The sequence below is a fragment of the Alosa sapidissima genome, chromosome 5, assembly GCF_018492685.1.
Source record: "Alosa sapidissima isolate fAloSap1 chromosome 5, fAloSap1.pri, whole genome shotgun sequence".
Lineage (NCBI taxonomy): Eukaryota > Metazoa > Chordata > Actinopteri > Clupeiformes > Clupeidae > Alosa > Alosa sapidissima.
This window is the reverse complement of record NC_055961.1, coordinates 31,345,991-31,365,613: the sequence shown is the minus strand read 5'-3', so window position 1 is coordinate 31,365,613 and position 19,623 is coordinate 31,345,991. Positions and strand designations below refer to the sequence as shown.

The window sequence follows — 19,623 nt, the reverse complement described above, 5'->3', positions numbered from 1 at the left end:
ATATATATATATATATATATATATATATATATATATATATATAAAGTAGCACAAGCAGCTCCATTCTGAGACCCCTCTGTGTTAGTTTTACCCCTGGTGCCCACACACACCAGGCCCTGTGTGCCAATGCTCACTGTGCCCACACCAGGTGGGCAGCTAGACTAACCCCACTGGCACAGAGGCATCTGCAAATGAAAAGCAGGGGAGCTTTTAAAAACCTCCAAAAAGTTTTGGGCACGTTTCTCTTCTGGGTTTGGGAAGAAGCCCAGGACTATTGAGGCTTGGTAGAGAAGCGAGCAGCGCATTTTAAAATGCCGTAGAGAAATACAAGGACTTTTTTTTTTTTTCCTCTGACACATTACCTTAATTATTTTTACAGTTTCATAAAATGTCCAATGCTTTTTTGTCCAGTTGTTATGTCATTGTGATACTTGCGTGTGAAACTCGGCATAACATTATTTTGTTTGTTTGTTTGTTTGCAGGTTCCTTTCCCAGTCCTTCAGGGGGAGGCAGTAGAGTATCTCGGCCGCGCTGATGACGCCATCATAGCTATCTCCAACTACAGGCTGCACATCAAGTTCAAAGACTCCATTATCAATGTAAGAGACTGGGCACTGGTCAAAGACATGAGTGTCTCTGCTCTGTGACTTTTCTGACTTTGTCCAAAGAAGGGCAGCGTCACTTCAACAGAACTACACTTAGAATGCAAAAAGGACCGAGAACTACATCACTTCTAGAGAATCACACTTGGAAGGCCAAATTGAGGCAGAAGACAGCCCAATCATGGTCATAGACGGAGTTACTCGGTTCATAGGGGGCAGTGGGTTCGGTAGGCCTTATCCAGCCATGGAGGCCAAAACATGAGGGTTCATGTGTGTGTGTGTCTCCTGCATATCTCATCTACAGGGTTAAGTTTTCCCACATGGTCCGATGCACGTCAGCACAGACGCTCCCATGCCTTGTCATCACACCAGCACCCACTATACAGTACAGGCCAGCCCAGATAAGCCCTCTCAGGAGCGCACTGTGTGCCCGATCCTATAGTCCCTCTCCCAGACACTAGAGCCCTTCATGCCTACTTGGATGTGAGTCAGCTGTGCTGAAGTGTTCTCCTCTGCACTCAAAGCTGGTGCCTGTGAAGCACTAAAAAGGCCTGAGTGACATTAGGGGAACTAAGGAGATGTGTACCCAAGCCATCGTCACAATCTCCAACACACACACACACACACACACACACACAAACAAACAGGGCATTCATTCAAACAGGACTGGCTGCTCTGGTGATGGGGGGGGGGGGGGATTGCATCTTAACCGAATTACTTTCTCCCAGCATCTTAAATTGTATTTCATACTGCAGTTACAGTGACGCAGATAGGAAATCTACAATACTGAGCCAGCCGCACTCTTAATGGTGCTAGTCGTAGAGAGCAGTTGGGCTAAATATATCGCTGTGACGCCACTGCTCCGATGACAGCTGTGCTGCAGTGTGAGGCTGACCAGGCTTGTCCAGTCAGCGTGGCCGCAGCAGCGGTCCGAGTGTGGCATCAGCGGAGATGCCAGGGGGCGTATGTGTCCCCTGCTGGGCGCTGGCATCCCCCAGGGCCCCACGTGTCCCTCGGCCACCTCATGGCGCCATCCTGCCCTGGACTGACCTCGCCAGCCTGGCCTGACCCAGCCTTTCCTCACCTCACCGCCACAGCGGGCTCACTGAGATGAAATGGAAAGCCCTGTGTGTGTGTGTGTGTCTGTGCGGTGTGGTGTGGTGTGGTGTGGTGTGGTGTGCGTTGTCCATTGCCTGTTCCTTGCTTCCTTCCTAAAGCTCTCTTCACATGGTGTAGGCCTCTACTCCTCTCCTCTCCTCCATTCCTCCACAGCCTCTCTGTGATCTCTCTCTCCCTCTGGCATTCTTCTCTGCTGTTGTGTTGTGTTCTGTTGTGCTCCTGTTTTACATTCACTGGGCTGCACTCCTCACTCTGCTTAACATGTTCATTTCTGTTCACATTTTACTGCTTTTCTTTTTACTTCTCAGCCGGCACAGTTTTACTTTTCTTTCCTTTTTATCCTTCACTCTGTTCTGTTTTTTTTTCTGTTCTCCACGGAGTCATCTCTCCATTTCCTTTTCCTCTCTCCCCTCTTTGTCTCTGTCTGTGTCTCTCTCTCTCTCTCTCTCTCTCTCTCTCTCTCTCTCTGTGTCCCTGGTGTCTCTGTGTTGTAGACATACCCAGGTGTGGACAATGAGATTTCTGTGAGTACTCTACACCCCCCACCCTTCACTCCCCTCATATTCACCCCCTCTCCTTTCCAAACGCTCTCTGATTAAAGGGCACCCTCTCTTCCTCTGTGTAAAATTATAATGTATCCCCTTTCAGCGCCCGCTTGTCTCAGCCTCTGCAAAAATTGATTTGTAGCTACTTTCCAATCAAAGCTCAGCCTCCCTGGAAGTTGCGTTTGTGCTGTTTTTTGGGAATTTGGGTAATCTTTTTGAGTTTTGTGTAGATGGATAATGTATGCAATGCTGCCTGTTTCATCACACTTATAACAGTAGTTGGTTTGTGTGTAAGTGTCACTGTCAGCCACTCTGGCACTATGTTCCTGTAATTATATGTTCCTGCCAGTTATGAGGTAGGAGGTGTGTTGCATTAGACTCTTAACCCTTTGCAGTGATTTGGTAAACTGACACTGTTATGGTTATGATCTGTGTTGGTCCTTATAAAGCAGCGGAGTTCTGTTGGAGTGATGTTGTTGTTGTTGTTGTTGCTGCTGCTGCTGCTGCTGTTGTTGTTGTTGTTGTTTGTATGTTTGTTTATATGCTCATCTGATTGAATGTGTAAATGTGTTTCCTCAGGTGCCTCTGCGGCTGATTGAGAACGTGGAGAGCAGAGATATGTTCCAGCTGCACATCATCTGCAAGGACTCCAAAGTTGTCAGGTAGCTGACACACACACACACACACACACACACACACACACACACACAAATTGCTCACTCATGCAGCTACATGATCTCATTCTGTCTGTTTCTCTTTCTCCCCATTAAACTCACTCAAGGACTCACTCACACATGCTCACTCACTCACACTCACTCACTCACTCACTCACTCACACATTTACACACTCACTCACTCACACATTTACACACTCACTCACCCACACATACTCAGTTACACATTTACACACTCACTCACCCACACATACTCAGTTACACATTCACTCACTCACTCACTCACACATACTCACTCACACATACTCACTCACACGTACTCACTCACACGTACTCACTCACTCACACGTACTCACTCACTCACTCACACACACATACTCATTCACTCACTCACACATTCTCACTCACTTACTCACTCACTCACTCACTTACTCACTCACTCACACACACATACACACATACTCACTCACTCACACGTACTCACTCACTCACACATACTCACTCACTCACACATACTCACTCACTCACACACACATACTCATTCACTCACTCACACATACTCATTCACTCACACATACTCACTCACTCACTCACTCACTCACTTACTCACTCACTCACACACACATACACACATACTCACTCACTCACTCACTCACTCACCCACACATACTCAGTTACACATTCACACTCACTCACTCACTCTTTCTCACTCACACTCACTCACACATACTCACTCACTCACTCACACATACTCACTCACTCACTCACACATACTCACTCACTCACTCACACATACTCACTCACTCACACATACTCACTCACTCACACATACTCACTCACTCACACATACTCACTCACTCACACATACTCACTCACACACACATACTCACTCACTCACACACACATACTCACTCACTCACACATACTCACTCACTCACACATACTCACTCACTCACACATACTCACTCACTCACACATACTCACTCACTCACACACACATACTCACTCACTCACACACACATACTCACTCACTCACACATACTCACTCACTCACACATACTCATTCACTCACTCACTCACACATACTCATTCACTCACACATACTCACTCACTCACACATACTCACTCACACACACATACTCACACACACATACTCACTCACACTCACTCACTCACACTCACTCACACATACTCACTCACACTCACTCACACATACTCACTCTCACACATACTCACTCACTTACTCACTCACTCACACACACATACTCACTCTCACACATACTCACTCACACATACTCACTCACACTCACTCACACATACTCACTCTCACACATACTCACTCACTTACTCACTCACTCACTCACTCACTCACTCACTCACTCACTCACTCACTCACACATACTCACTCTCACACTCACTCACACATACTCACTCTCACACTCACTCACACATACTCACTCTCACACTCACTCACACATACTCACTCTCACACATACTCACTCACACATACTCACTCTCACACATACTCACTCTCACACATACTCACTCTCACACATACTCACTCTCACACATACTCACTCTCACACATACTCACTCTCACACATACTCACTCTCACACATACTCACTCTCACACATACTCACTCTCACACATACTCACTCACACATACTCACTCTCACACATACTCACTCACACATACTCACTCACTCACACACACATACTCACTCACACACATACTCACTCTCACACATACTCACTCACTCATTCATTTACTCATACTCATTCTCACATACGCAATTCACTTACATCCTGCTCTATGCATTCATCGCTGATACTCTCCATGTTAATTGCTTCCACCGCCACACCCCCACAGTAACGTCCAGTCTCCTGTTTAATGAGTGTCGATAAACGCTCCCACCAGGCGCTATTCTCACGTTCTCTGTAAAAGCGGTTTATCCGGCCCACACCACGCTCGGTTTTTATGATGGCCGCCTGCCTTTGATACGCTGAGCGTGCACTCTCTGCCGCGGCACAGCGTAGCTCGCCAGTAGCACTCGAGCTTCACAACAGCCCATGACAACACTCCTGAACGCCTGCCACCTTTCCACTCTCTGCAGAAAGGCCCCATTGTTGTTGGTCTCCACCAAAGAGCATGCGTTTGGGGGGAAAAGACGACGTCAGGCCCGCTGGCTAAAGATTATTGTTTGGGCGGGCGGGTGAGGCCGAGCGGACGTTTCCCACCCCGCACACACAGAAGCCGATTCAGTTTAGGCTTTTGGAGAGTCTGGCAGCAGCGGCTCGTTTTTCTTGTTATTGTAGCAAATGAAGTGTGTGGGAGAAAATGATTATGTGCTCTCAGAATCGTCAGTAATGTAGATCATGTGTGTGTGTGTGTGTGTGAGTGTGTGTGTGAGTGTGTGTGTGAGAGAGAGGGAGAAAGAGAGGTAGATGGAGTGAGTGGAAAGTCTGATTGATGAGGTGTTTACTTTGTCGTTCACTGGTTAGCATTTGAAAGGCTGCTGTTTGACAGACACCATTACTTCAGTCAGTCAATCAGTCAGTCGTGTTGGCTGTCTCTCGCTCGCTCGCTCGCTCTCTTTCTCTCTCTCTGCTTGCAACTGCCTCTGACTAGAAGAGAATGATTTATTCATGTTGTTATTTCTGTCACCCCTCTCCAAAATGCATCATTTTTTTGACCCTCCCTGCGTCCCCCCAGGTGCCACTTCTCTACGTTTAAGCAGTGCCAGGAATGGCTGAAGCGGCTGAACCGTGCCATAGCTCACCCGTCACGGATGGAGGACCTGTTCGCCCTGGCCTACCACGCCTGGTGCCTCGGGGGCAGCGCCGATGACGAGGACCAGCACCTGCACCTGTGTCGCCCAGGTAAGACGCACCACGTACACACAAACCAATGACTGTGGACAACACGGACAGCAATGAGGTGGGGTACTACTGCTCTGAAGACATGAAGGCACTTTCAACTAAGTTTACGCTGTCCTTCGTTGTATACGGTCATTTCCCACAATGCATTCAGTAGCACCTCCACCCTAGTCTCTAGCTCATCTGTAGTCCACATTTTACGCCTCTGCCGACTCTTCAGCTTGCCTTTTTGTCTTATTCAAGTTCAGACTTGGTTCATGAGACCTGTGGCACTCCACTCACTCTCTGTGTGTCTTTTCCATCAGGAGACCATGTTCTTCAGAGACTGGACGTGGAGGTGAAGAGAATGGGCTACGACATGCAGAATGCCTGGCGAATATCTGACCTCAACAGCAACTACAAGTACGTCATGCTCCGTGGTCAGGACTGTTTAAATGCACTGTGTGCGCTACACCCTCGTCTTGTCCTACCCTCTCTTCTCGACCTGGACTCCACTGGACATGTGGAGACAACTTTTTGGGAAATAAGCTTATTTGTCGCATACCCCAGTTAGATCAGAGGACGCATAGACTACTCTTCTCTTCCCTGTGTGTGCAAAAACCCAGTCTCACACATTAGCCTAGTTAGCCTAGCTTAGCATAATTCACTGGAAGTGGGTAAGACCAAGTAGCCCATAGCTCCCTTTTAGCTATAGGCTAACTGGTTGGCGTTGGCATTGTTGCTTATTGTACTGGACTAGTGAAGAGAGCAAGTCAAAGGTGGTGAATGCAAAGAAGGAGTTGTGTTATTGGTGGCAGTGGTGGCTTTTAAGTCTCTAATTGAATGTGTTTTCAGTGGCGCTGAAGGCGCTACACACTCCCACGCAAGCACAAGCAAAGGTGTATACTAATGACTCATATGAATGAATAGACGCATTGATCTCGCTACTATGACACATACACCGCTAATTACCGACAGACACATGCTGGAACACACACACACACACACACACACACACACACACACACACACACACACACACAGACAGACAGACATTGGAACTTAAACACTGAGACACGCATACATACACACACCGGGGTGTACTCTCAACCCATCAGCAGGGGGTGCGTCCCAAGAGAGGAAGGGTCCCTGCGGGGGACGAGTGAGTGAGGCAGGCCTGGAGAAACGGGCTTTATTAAACCAGCTGGGGCTCCCACTTATATGGCTGAGTCACAACACCCCGCACACACACACAGGCCACCACACCTCACGCCAAGAGAACCCCGCAAACACACAGGCCACAATACCCCACACCAAGACCGCCCGCAAACACACATGCTGACTATAACACCTCACATTGAGAGCACCGCACACACACACACACACTCTCTCTCTCACACACACACTCTCTCTCTCTCTCTCACACACACACACTCTCTCTCTCTCACACACACACACACACTCTCTCTCACACACAAACACACACACGCACACACACACATACACACTGGCTAAAACGGCTCACACCAAGAGCATTTGCACACACACACACACACACACTTACACCAGCCAGATACTCCCAGCTCTGACATAACAAACTTAAGGCGGTCAGTGACTTGAGTGTTGGGAGAGAAACAAGGGATCGGTCTGCCATGGGTCTAATCTGGAGCCCTGCGGTGTCCGGTGTCATTACGCTCAGGTGACAGAAGACAGGTAGAGAGTAGAGAGAGCACAAGGCACAAGGCAAATCAATGACCCAGTCAGAGAGTTAATCAGAGTTGGCACACAAGCATTTAAATGTGGGTGGGTAGCTAAAGCTATAGATTGTGTGATAATGTATTTAAAATGCATGTGGGCTATTGAAGTGTAATCCTGATATATTTAGCACAGGTGCCATATCAATGGAAACACTTCAGATGTTTCCAGAAGATGACTCATAGGACACTGTGACACCTATATATGGTTGACTTTATTATTCTTGTATGATGTGGAACCTGTTCTTTCCTCGGTATGATTAAGTTGTCCTCCTCTCTTCTCCTTTTCTTTCCTCCTCTCCCCTCCCCTCTCTCCTCCCCTCTCCTCTCCTCCTCTTCCTCTCCTCTCCCCTCGCCTCTCCTCTCCTCCTCTCCCCTCGCCTCTCCTCTCCTCCTCTCCCCTCTCATCCTCCCCTCCTCCTGTCCTCCTCTCCTCCCCTCCTCTCCCCTCTCCTCTCGTCCTTCCCTCCTCCTGTCCTCCTCTCCTCCTCTCCCCTCTCCTCCCCTCTCCCAGGCTGTGCTCCAGCTATCCTCAGAAGCTGCTGGTTCCCGTGTGGATCACAGATAAGGAGCTGGAGAGTGTGGCTTCCTTCCGCTCCTGGAAGAGGATCCCTGTTGTGGTGTACAGGTACTGCATTGCACACACACACACACATTCCTATATACTTGGTCGTTGAATATGTCAACGCTAGGGTTTTAGCACACGTCATTACACCTGGTCATGTACACTACTGTGCTGTTTTTAAGTGCTCCTCATGCTGATCATAGAAGAGCCCAAAATGCCATTTCTTTTAATTTGGAAACAATGTTGAATGTGTGGAAATATATATACCTATATTTCTTGTTGACTCACTAATGCAGCAGATGGCCAATGACTGCATTGGGACAAAAATGGGTCAAACCCTTATCACTAGTCTACCTGGTCAGGCTCTGCTCTAGTACAGCACATGTTTACATCAGTAAACCCTCCCTCCCACTCCAGACACCAGAGGAATGGGGCAGTGATCGCCCGCTGCAGCCAGCCCGAGATCAGCTGGTGGGGTTGGAGGAACACGGACGACGAGTACCTGGTCACCTCCATCGCCAAGGCCTGCATGCTGGACCGCGGCAACCGGGGACTTGGGGCCCTCAGCAGCAGCAGCAGCAGCAGCAGCAAAGCCAGGGGAGACGGCCCCGACAGCTCTGATGGTGACTTCGGTGAGCTAGCTACAGTACCATAAGATTAGCTCACATGAGACTACTTCAAAAAAGCCCTCCGCTCCTGCTTTTTTCATCCATCACTACTGTGTAGCTTAGATACTCTCGATCCATAAAAGTGTGTTTAGGATAACGTAACAACATAGAGACAATAGAAATGAAAAATAACTAATACACTCTTGGTCAGTCCAAAAGATGCCATGTAAATCATGACTTATCATTTTGCATAGTGTGAAATGGCCCAATAGTAATAAAGAACAACCCAGAGAAGCAGAGCGTCTCTCTCTCTCCATCTCTCTCTCTCTCTCTCTCTCTTTTCAACACCACAGCCCAGCTGGTCCAATTCAGTCTGTCATCCCCGGATGGAGACAAGACACCAATTAAAATAATTTTGTACCTGTATGACAATAGCCAACACAATCAGATATTATGCTACATTGAGCCGTTTTAGGGGGAAATGCCATCTTTAATTAGTTTCTTGTTAAGATTCACACACACACACACACACACACACACACATATATCACCCTCATGCGCATCAGTGGAGCCACAGATAAAGGATCTCCCATTTGGACCGGATGCATGAGGGTCGGGTGGCAGTGGCTCTTTTGTTCGCCACCTTGTTTGCATGTTGGTGGCCAAGAATGTGAGGCTATGGTTGGGAGGAAGTCTTTCTCTCTCTCTCTGTCTCTTTCTCTCTTTCTGTCTCTCGTTCAATTCTCTCTTTCTCTCTCTCTCACAACCACACACCCCCCCCCCACACACACACAAACACACACACACACACACTTCCACTCACTCACTATTCTTCTGTCTTCTCCCTCTGTCTTGAATAGCAATGAGGCTGGTGGTCTTGGCAACAGACAGGCTTCCAGAAATTTCCATGCAACCCGAATAGTGAGCTCAGACAGGAAGTTGGCTGGCGCTAATAGGCGCAGAGCTTCACTGGAAGCCCGGTTTAGAGGCACATACAAACAGTGTTTCAGTTTGGGACCCCAAACCCACACACACTGGGACTTAAATATCTTAAATGTGATGTCCTGGAATGTCTCAATCAACACACAATACTTTTACAGCTATTACAGGCATGTCTGGGTGGACCCAATGGTAGAAACACTCACAGTGTTGAATATTGTGGTTGAAAGTGAATGTCCTACAGTGTACCAAGTTTTCTATAACGTAATCAGTTTGAAGTTATAGGAGAACCCAGATGGTGAGTCAGGTCCTCCATAGTTTTCCACCCTGAGGTCCCCCTAACGTGCCCTGGGGAATGGCCCCATTTAGCTCTAATGCCCATGCTGTCCCAGAATGGACTCCAGAGGACCAGCCACAGCCCCCCCCCCCCCCCCCCCCTTAATTCAATGAGATGTGTCTGCATATCGCCGTGGCGCCAGGAGTGCTGCAGCGGTCATCAGGAGCCCTATTGATTTTCCCCACTGGACGGCCTACGCTAGCACTATCTATCACACTGCTAATGTTTTCCATTTTATCTCTCCTCCTCCTCCCTCCTCTCTCTCTCCCTCTCCTCCTCCCTCTCTCTTTCTATCTCTCCTTCTCTCCCTCTCTCAGATTCCTCGTTGACTGTTTGCCCAGGCCCCGATGCCAACGTTGCACCACAGAAGCTGCTGATCCTCGATGCCCGCTCCTACACAGCCGCGGTGGCCAACCGTGCCAAGGGGGGCGGCTGCGAGTGTGAAGGTCGGTACCTGGCATCCTGTGGGGGGGTATTAGTCAGACTCTGGGCCCCTGCAGTTTGGGGTGTGGTGGGGGGGTATTAGTCAGACTCTGGGCCCTGCAGTTTGGGGTGTGGTGGGGGGGTATTAGTCAGACTCTGGGCCCCTGCAGTTTGGGGTGGGGGGTGGGATTAGTCGGCCTCTCCACTCTGTCCCGTGTTATTATCATCCTTATCTCCCCTGTCACATCTGCAACACCAAGCGCTCTTTTCTTTTTCCAAACATCAGAGACGCAGCGATACAAGAGTCACCTTCTGAATGGCGGATGGGTGGGGTTGGGGTCGCCACCTCCCCTGTCTCTTTTCATCTCTCTGTCGTTATCTCTGTACTCTGTCTCTCAAACACAAGCAAAACTTGAGCACAACCTAAAATGTGTAACGAATCCCAGTCCACATACAGTAGCCTGTGAAAACATCCAGCACTCTTTCACAAGAGATGCTATTTTTAAAAATTGCCTTGTCATCTCTTAGCATGACTGTTTACACGTATTGAATGTCAAGTGTCAAAACCCCCTTCTATAACGTGTGTGTGTGTGTGTCTCCTCACAGAGTACTACCCTAACTGTGAGGTTATGTTCATGGGCATGGCAAACATCCACTCCATCAGGAACAGCTTCCAGGCTCTGCGGACGGTGTGCAGTCAGATCCCGGATCCTGGCAAGTAAGTGGATCCTGCTGACCTTTCCTGTCACATCCTCACCACCTCCCACCCTCAGACAACCGCCCAGGGATCTCTAGACACATTCCTCGCTCTGCTGATGGCCTTCCCGGCTGTCCAGTCATGTGTGCGTGTGTGGGGCTGCATGTCTTTGCACACTGTGTGTGTGTGTGTGTGTGTGTGTGTCTGTGGATGTCGTATGTGTGTGGGGTCTACATATGTTGTGTTGTTGTAGTCGTTTGTGTGTGTGTGGGTGGGGGGGTCTGTGGATATAGTATGCATGTGTGTGGGCATGTTTACATATGCTGTGGTGTTGTAGTCATGGGTGTGTGTGTGTGTGTGTGTGTCTGGATGTAGTATGCGTATGTATGGGTGGATCTACATATGCTGTGGTGTTGTAGTGTGTGTGTTGTCAGCATTCTTGTGTGCGGTGCTGCACCAGGGTGGGTGATGTCAGCAGAGTAAAGTGATCCTCGCACTGCCCTTTCCCCGTCCAGTGTTAGCGGCGCGGCGCGCGCGGCGCTCTCCAGCTCTATAAAAAGCACACCCTGACCCAGATAGCCGTGTCAATCCACTATCTAGGTCACAGGTTCTCTGCTGAACTCTGACTTACAGCTCCAACTCATGACACCTTGTTTGTCTCAGTCCGAGAGTCTTTGGGTCAGAAATGGAAAAGATGGCTCCCCTTGGCTGGCCGTGTCTTATATTTGTCCACTTGGGTGTGTTTCCTCCTTTTCTAGCTGGCTCTCGGCCCTGGAGAGCACCCGTTGGCTGCAGCACCTGTCCGTCATGCTGAAGGCAGCCACTCTGGTGTGCTCTGCGGTGGAGAGGGATGGCCGGCCAGTGCTGGTGCACTGCTCGGACGGCTGGGACCGCACGCCGCAGATCGCCGCCCTCGCCAAGATCCTCCTGGACCCCTTCTACAGGACCATGGAGGTGAAGACTCGTCCAACCGGCCTTTTCTGTTTCAGACACTTTTATACAATGACTCAATAAACACAGTTACAAAGTTTTGTATAGTTTGCACTTTTGTATAATAACTTTTCTATTTCAGCCACTCTCGTATGATAACTTGGCAATAGATTATGACCAAACGATTTTCATGTTCCTGACTCATTATTGAGTGTCCTTCCAATAACTTTGGCCAAATAGCTTTAGTCAATGATGTTGGACGAACTGTTTCAATCCAATATACATGATGTACTTCTGCTTAATGGAACTATTTGTCTAAATGCCATGTGACGCGTCCTTTCTTCCTGTGCAGGGTTTCCAGGTGCTGGTGGAGACGGAGTGGCTGGACTTCGGCCACAAGTTTGGCGACCGCTGCGGGCACCAGGAGAACGCCGACGACGTGAGCGAGCAGTGCCCCGTCTTCCTGCAGTGGCTGGACTGCGTGCACCAGCTGCTCAAGCAGTTCCCGTGCCTGTTTGAGTTCAACGAGGCCTTCCTGGTCAGTCCCGTCCCCCCCCCACACACACACACACACACACAAACAAACACCCTATAAACACGTTTCCACTGTTGTGTCTGAACAATGCAGTTCACCTGCCAGATTCTTATCTGATCATCTCTGTCAGGCCACATATCCATACTTCTGAAGTCAGGTTTGGGGGGATTATTTATGGATTAGTGTAAATGCAGAATGTGTATCTATACATGTACTATATGTATATGAATGTAAGATATATGTCTTGTTGCAGATGTATTTAGTCTTATATGCCTTATATACAGACAACTAATTCTGAATTGAATGTATTATGTTCATGCTCTTATGTGGTGTTTTATTGTGTGTGTGTGTATGTGGGTGGGGGGGAGAGGGGGGGGCTGTCTGTTGCAGGTGTTAGTTGTATGTGTGTTAGTGCTGTTTGTGTGTTTCTGTGTGTGTGAGCTCTGAATAAGCTGTTTGTGCTGGCAGGTGAAACTGGTGCAGCACACATACTCGTGTCTGTACGGCACGTTCCTGTGCAACAACGCTCGCGAGAGGGAGGCCCGCAACATCTACAAGCGCACCTGCTCCGTCTGGTCCCTGCTCCGCACCGGCAACAAGAACTTCCAGAACTTTCTCTACATACCCAGTCATGACATGGTACAGTCCCCTGCCATGGCCTTCTCTTAATAAACTGGCAACGATTGATCAATTCTTTTGTACTGAAAACAAATGCTGACCAGTGGGCAGAGCATGCACTTTGTTCACCACGTTTTTAGTTTTTTCTAATGGCCTGTACTGCTATTTCAGGTCATAAGCTGACCTGACGGTTGAGGATAAGGCTAAAATGCTATTAATATTTATGCTAAGTGTGGCTAGGCGCTGGAGGTCGCGGGGTCAGGTGTCTGGCGTGTCTGGCTGTCTGACAGTTAGCATTCCAGTCTGACACATGAATGGATCAGAAAAGGCCAGGCATAATTCCCCCTTTAAGCCCCGGCACCCCACCTTTTCTAGTGTTTTTTTTAAGCCCAGTGGGTCACGTTATGCTTAAACCTGTTATGAATGTGACCTTACTGGGGGATAGGGCCTCACCCCATGACCCATAGCCTTTTGGACCTCACGTGGCATAGCAGAGGAGGCTGCAGCCATACATTTTTGAGTTGTTTTGTACTGACTGTGTGTGTGTGTGTGTGTGTGTGTGTGTGTGTGTGTGTGTGTGTGTGTGTGTGTGTGTGTGAGATGCAGGTGCTGCAGCCGGTGTGTCACACGCGTGCCCTGCAGCTGTGGACGGCCGTCTACCTCCCCACCTCGTCGCCCTGCACCGCTGCCGAGGACGCCATGGAGATCTACCTGTCCCCCTGTGGCCAGGGCGAGGAGCTCACCTCGCGCTCCCTCGACAGGTGAGACACCACCTGTCCCTGCCTACCTGTCTGTCCACGGCACAGCCGCCTGTCACGGGCTGTTAACCTCAGACATGGTCCAGGAGATAGAGGAGTCCTTCTCAGACTGCACAGCTCACAGTGAAACGATTCCCTCTCCAATGCTTTTCCAATGTGTTTGAATGGGTCAGACTACACAAGTGTTTTTCATTTGCAATTAGTGTCATGGCTATACTTCTAAGTGCCTTGTCTGCTGGGGTGAATTCTGTCAGTCAAGGCACAAGCCACAAATTGAGGATTCATTGTAGCATAGAAGTAATTTCTCTGTTCTCTCATCCTTGATGCAAAAAGACAATGTTTTCAGAGGCAGAGACTGATGAAGAATTATGATGATCCACATTAAAACTGCATGTAAAATTGGGAACGAGATCAGTTTGCCACCTCCCTGTCTCAAAGCCAATGTTCTGCATAGTCTGGGTGAAGTCTGGCCTCTAGTGGTTATCAGAGGTAGTGCAACTGAAAGTTCTAGAAACAAGAAGCCATGTTCAGCACCGTCAGCGTCTGAAGTGCATTTCAGCCATAATGCCTACACTTAACAGACATTGAAATATTCACTTTTTGACATTTTAATTCACATAATATGTATTCCTTTAGCTGTTTTGGTTGTGCTGCCTCCTAGATGAAACTGAATGTGTACATTTAAATGGCCCTTTCTCTGCAGGCTTCCAAAGACACGCTCCATGGACAACCTCGTGTCTGCCTGTGAAAACGGGGTGGCACTCACACGCACGTCCAGTGACCCCAACCTCAACAAACACTGCCAGGAGGGCCGCGTGGCCCTGGACGCTGTGGGCAGCCCGGCGGGCTCCCCCACTGACATTAGCCTGGAGGAGCACACGCCCGACACAGGCCTTGGCAGCGAGGACCCCGACGTGGAGACATGCGAGGAGACGCCTCCCCAGACGCCTCCGCCGGCCACAGCGCCGGCCAGCGAGGAGGCTCCTCTGGGGGCGTCGAAGGAGGGGGAGGAGCTGTGCTTGACCACGCAACCTCTGCCCTGCCTCCCCCATCCGCTCTCCCTGGGGCAGGACTGCCCGGTGCCCACGGCGGTCATCCACCAGGCCCCTGCGCCCCGCTGTGCCAGCCCCCCTCTCCCACCGCCCCTGCCCCTGCCCCTGCAGGAGGTGCTGCCCTGGACCGCTAACGGTGGCGACGCTCCCTTCTCCCCAGCTGCTGCTGTTGCAGACGCCAGCGCTCCTCACCCCCCCGACCTCAACGGCGTCTCCCACGCAGACAACGAGGAGGAGGAGCTTGACGAGCCTCTGGAGGGGTGCACTGCCGAAGCCAAGGAGCTTCTGGCCATCAAACGCCCGCTGCGGCCCACCTTAATGGAGGACTCGACCGAGACCCTGACCGAGCAGAGCGCCATCCCGCCCCAGCAGCCTCCGCTCCGGAGGGCCAGCTCAGGCGAGGCCCAGGCTCAGCCCCGGCCACTGACCCCGAGTAGCTCTAAAGAGGAGGGCAGAAGGACTGAGGGCCCGTGTAAGGGGGAGCTGGTGGCCGTGCGTGGCGAGCGCGGCGTGCCCGAGTGTGCCCGTGCGGCCCGGCGGCTGGTCTCCCAGAGCCAGCTGAGCGACTTCACGCTGCTGGGCTCGCCGTGGGGCAGCGTGCAGGGCCTGGTGCAGTCCGCCTGCGGAGGGGCACTGCAGCAGGGCGGCTACCAGAGCCGCCGACTGGCCAGCAAGCTGCTGCGCGCCCAGGGAGCCAGCGGAAATGGCAGCGGCGCCGCCAACGGCCACTGCTGCCGCCGAGACAGAGACCTGTCGGGTCGCTCGTCCACGGCGGCGAACGGTAGCGGTCCCGGCGCCGGGTCCTCCAGCTGGCTGTCGACGGTGAAGAGCTCGGGCTACGCCGCGCTGTGCGCCTCCACCGCTTCGTCGGGGCCGTACATGCGGCAGCTGCTGGCCGCAGCGCAGTCCTCCTCGCCGACGGCCAGCGCGTCCCCGCCTCCATCGTCATCGGCGGCGCTGCAGGCCCAGGCGCCGGCCTACATGGACGACGACGGCCTGCCGGTGGCTCTGGACGCGGTGCAGCAGCGGCTGCGTCAGATCGAGGCCACATACAAGCAGGAGGTGGAGGTGCTGCGTCGGCAGGTCAGACAGCTGCAGATGAGACTGGAGAGCAAGCAGTACTGCACACCGCCCTCCGAGCCCGACATGGACTACGAGGACGACATTGTGAGTCTGTCTGTCTGTCTCTCAGTCTGTCTGTCTGTCTGTCTCTCAGTCTGTGTCTCTGTCTGTTCATCTCTCTCGTTATTTTAACTCCAAGTAGTTGCTGTAGCACACAGCACATACTACTGTACTTCCATGTTACAGTGCATCTTAATGGAAGGACAGGGTACATCGTGATGCAAGGATGTGATGTGAAGCATGTGACATGAACGTTATGGTGATTTATATGAAGTCTTGCACGTCTTGTTCCCCTCAGAGTGCTGTGCTGACGTGTGTGTGTGTGTGTGTGTGTATTTGTGTTTTAAGACGTGCCTGAGGGAGTCAGACGACAGCGCTGAGGAGGACTCCCTGTCTGACCACAGCGAGGACCGCTTCAGCGAGGGCAGCTGGGATCGCATCGAGCGGAAGGACACAGAGGTCAGCGCCCCTCATAGCCTTCTGCAGGTTTCTCGCTCTCTTTCCGCACCTCTCGCCCTCCGACACATCCACACCACGCCTGCCTCTCACCACACACACACATACACACACACACACACACACACACACACACACACACACACACACACACACACACACACACTGCTGCTTTCTTCTCTGCTGTTAGCGTTTCGGGTGTGTTTGCGCGTGTGTGTGTGTGTGTGTGTACGTGTCTGTGTTTTGTGGTTTGTATATTTACGATGTGTGTATTTTGATCTCTACAGGTTACACGATGGGTTCCCGATCACATGGCCTCACATTGCTTTAACTGTGACTCTGAGTTCTGGATTGCCAAGAGACGCCATCACTGCAGGTGAGTCCTGCTCATGTAAGCCAGCCCCAGTGACGACCTTTATGCGGCTCCACTTTCAAAGTGTAGCGGCGAGGCTTATCAATTGGCAGTTTAAGCAACAGAACATAGAACGCTGGTGTAACTTCGGAACGAGAGAGAACTTTTTATGACTTATTATGGTCTGAGCGTTACACTTCCACTTCGGTATTTCCAATGTGATCCTCACCGTAACCCTTAACAACAGTCCTCGCCTCCCCTGCACCTTCTACATATGCCACAGAACCGTTCTAAATAGAAGACCAAAGATTTGCTAAAAGACAAAAACACAAAAAAACAAAGTTTTTGCCGTTTCTGAAGTTTCTCTTCTGTTGTTTTGTTTTTGTTGTTCAGGAACTGCGGCAACGTGTTCTGCAAAGACTGCTGCCACCTGAAGTTGCCCATTCCAGACCAGCAGCTGTACGACCCGGTCCTGGTGTGCAACACCTGCCACGACCTGCTGCTGGAGTCGCGCACGCGCGAGATCCGCAGCCAGCAGCTCAAGAAGCCCATCGCCACCGCCTCCAGCTGAGGGCCTCTCTGAACCTCGCGACCTGCCCTGCCTGTGTCCACTCCCCCCCACCCCCAACCCCTCTACTCGGGCCTGGTGCAGTTTGGCCTGGCACTGCTCACCGTTGGTTGAGCCCCCAGATGTGCATTCGACCACTTTGGCTGGGGAGCCCTAGTTGCCCCCCCCCCCCCCCCCCAATCCAACCAACCAACCCACCCACACCCACACCTACTGATTACACACGCCCCCCACACCCGCCATGAAACTGTCCTTGCGGGTGATGACAATGAGGAGGTGGAGGAAGAGAACTGGGAGGTAGTTGGGAGTGTGTCACTTGAGAAGTTGGTCTGTGTTGGATGATGGACCGACCGCTCTGAGATGGACAATGACTGAAAAGGCTGGACAGAAAAGGACAAAGAGAGTTTGAAATGGGTGGATAGGTGGGGAGGGGCTATTTTGTGAAATGGCGGTTGTCCTTGTGAAGCCCCTACTTTGGTAGACAGCACCTTCAGGCCGAGGAGGTTGCAGCGTCCTGCTGGCCCCTGGCTCTGGCCCTCTGTGTAGGGAGGTAGGGCTTTCTCCTTACAGTGCCCTCTGCTGGACTGGTGGAGAAGCCTTCAGCTTGAACTGGAGTTCCCCTTGTTCCAACATCCTTTTAACCTGGACATCAGTGACACCTTGACCTGCCCCACTGCTTACACACACACACACACACACACACACACACACACACACACACACACACACACACACACCATAAATAAACACAACCACACACCTCAGAGGACAATCTCTCACATCCCCTGAAGTTTGAAACTTTGAAGCCTTTCGTTCATCATACTGGAGGCGTAACTATTTAAGGAAATAAAAAAGAAAATGCTGCTAAAGTATTGAAAAAAATCAATTTTTTTTTTATTCTTATTATTTTGTGCACTACACATTTGTTGTATATTTTGAGGGAATTTGAGACCAAACCCAAGCAAAGGGATACATCTGCTGTTTACTTGCTGTTGTATGTGGTTGTGGGCTCTGCAATGCTTGAATGTAATGTTTGTGATTGGGGAGTGTGATGTTTGTGACTGGGGAGTGTGGACTATTGGGGGGGGGGTACTGAAAGGCTCAATCATTCATATTCACGTGCATTCAGTGAGCTGTGTGTTTGTCTGTTTCTGCAGTTTGCCTTTATTATTGGGTGAAGAAAAAAGGATCATGCACAGTTATTTTTTTTTTTTTATTATTAAGCTAAATTTAAAAGCAGATTGTGTAAAGGTTCTTTTTCCCAGAATCCAGAATATAATGCTCATATTCAGCAGGACCCATGTTGGTCCAATTTGGACAACTTGAGGGAGCCAGATGATATTGGGGGAGCCAGATGATGACGGGAATCTGTCAAAATATAACTTTTTTTTTTTCACTTCCAAATTTTTGCTAACGTTAAATTCAGCATCTGGGTTTTTGTAATACATTCAGAAGGTAAAGGTTAAGCCCACATACTTTTGCACGAGGGGATGTTTGTGAGAGATTTCTGTACGTCCTTGTTTTGCTTTGTCTGCTGTCTCTGAATGTGATATGTCATGACACGGTGTCATCATGCATTCAATATCACGATGAGTTTCAGTTACTTCCTTTTCTAAAAATTGGCTGTGGTTCCCAAACATTGGTGTATGTGTTGTTGAATGGTGTTCCTTGAAAAAAAATTAAAACTATATATAGTGCCATCTTTTATTTTGTTTTGTTTTTTAAGCCTTTTTCTCATGGATTACACTTGGTTACTAACTGGTAACTGCTTGATATGTTAATGGTACAAAAATAGCTAGCTGCTTTAACAATGAGAAAATAACTTTGTAAGTTCAACAGGGTTGTCTGTTGGATCTTGAAGTCATGATATTCACTGAAAGATGACAGTAGGATACTGAATCCTTATGATTCAAACGTTACCTATTGTTTTCTGTCTTTCTTTGTTCTGGTGTTAATGAAGGAATGATATGAAAGAAAAAAAGACCCCAGAAATGTAACATAGCTCTCTGATCTAGTGACTAAAAGGTGTCACTTAGTCAATAATTGTTTTCAGGAAATGCACTGTACAAGTTAAATCCTATGGGGTAAATAAAGTATATATCTGTATCATC

The 19,623-nt window shown here is 49.8% G+C and overlaps 1 protein-coding gene across 7 annotated transcripts in view; it reads left to right on the top strand.

The window, feature by feature from the left end:
• mtmr4 (myotubularin related protein 4) overlaps positions 1-19,623 on the top strand; it is a 61,135-nt gene extending 41,512 nt beyond the window's left edge. For 3 of the 7 annotated variants that reach the window (XM_042093460.1, XM_042093462.1, XM_042093461.1), the window contains exons 4-20: positions 483-599; positions 2,216-2,245; positions 2,846-2,928; positions 5,656-5,822; positions 6,125-6,221; positions 8,067-8,180; positions 8,535-8,749; positions 10,319-10,447; positions 11,031-11,142; positions 11,880-12,075; positions 12,404-12,589; positions 13,055-13,225; positions 13,811-13,965; positions 14,666-16,181; positions 16,485-16,622; positions 16,880-16,968; positions 17,338-19,623. In XM_042093460.1, the coding sequence (XP_041949394.1) occupies positions 483-599; positions 2,216-2,245; positions 2,846-2,928; positions 5,656-5,822; positions 6,125-6,221; positions 8,067-8,180; positions 8,535-8,749; positions 10,319-10,447; positions 11,031-11,142; positions 11,880-12,075; positions 12,404-12,589; positions 13,055-13,225; positions 13,811-13,965; positions 14,666-16,181; positions 16,485-16,622; positions 16,880-16,968; positions 17,338-17,515 (3,693 nt within the window). In that variant the 3' untranslated portion in view covers positions 17,516-19,623. The other 4 variants (XM_042093457.1, XM_042093463.1, XM_042093459.1 and 1 more) reach the window with 4 other exon arrangements.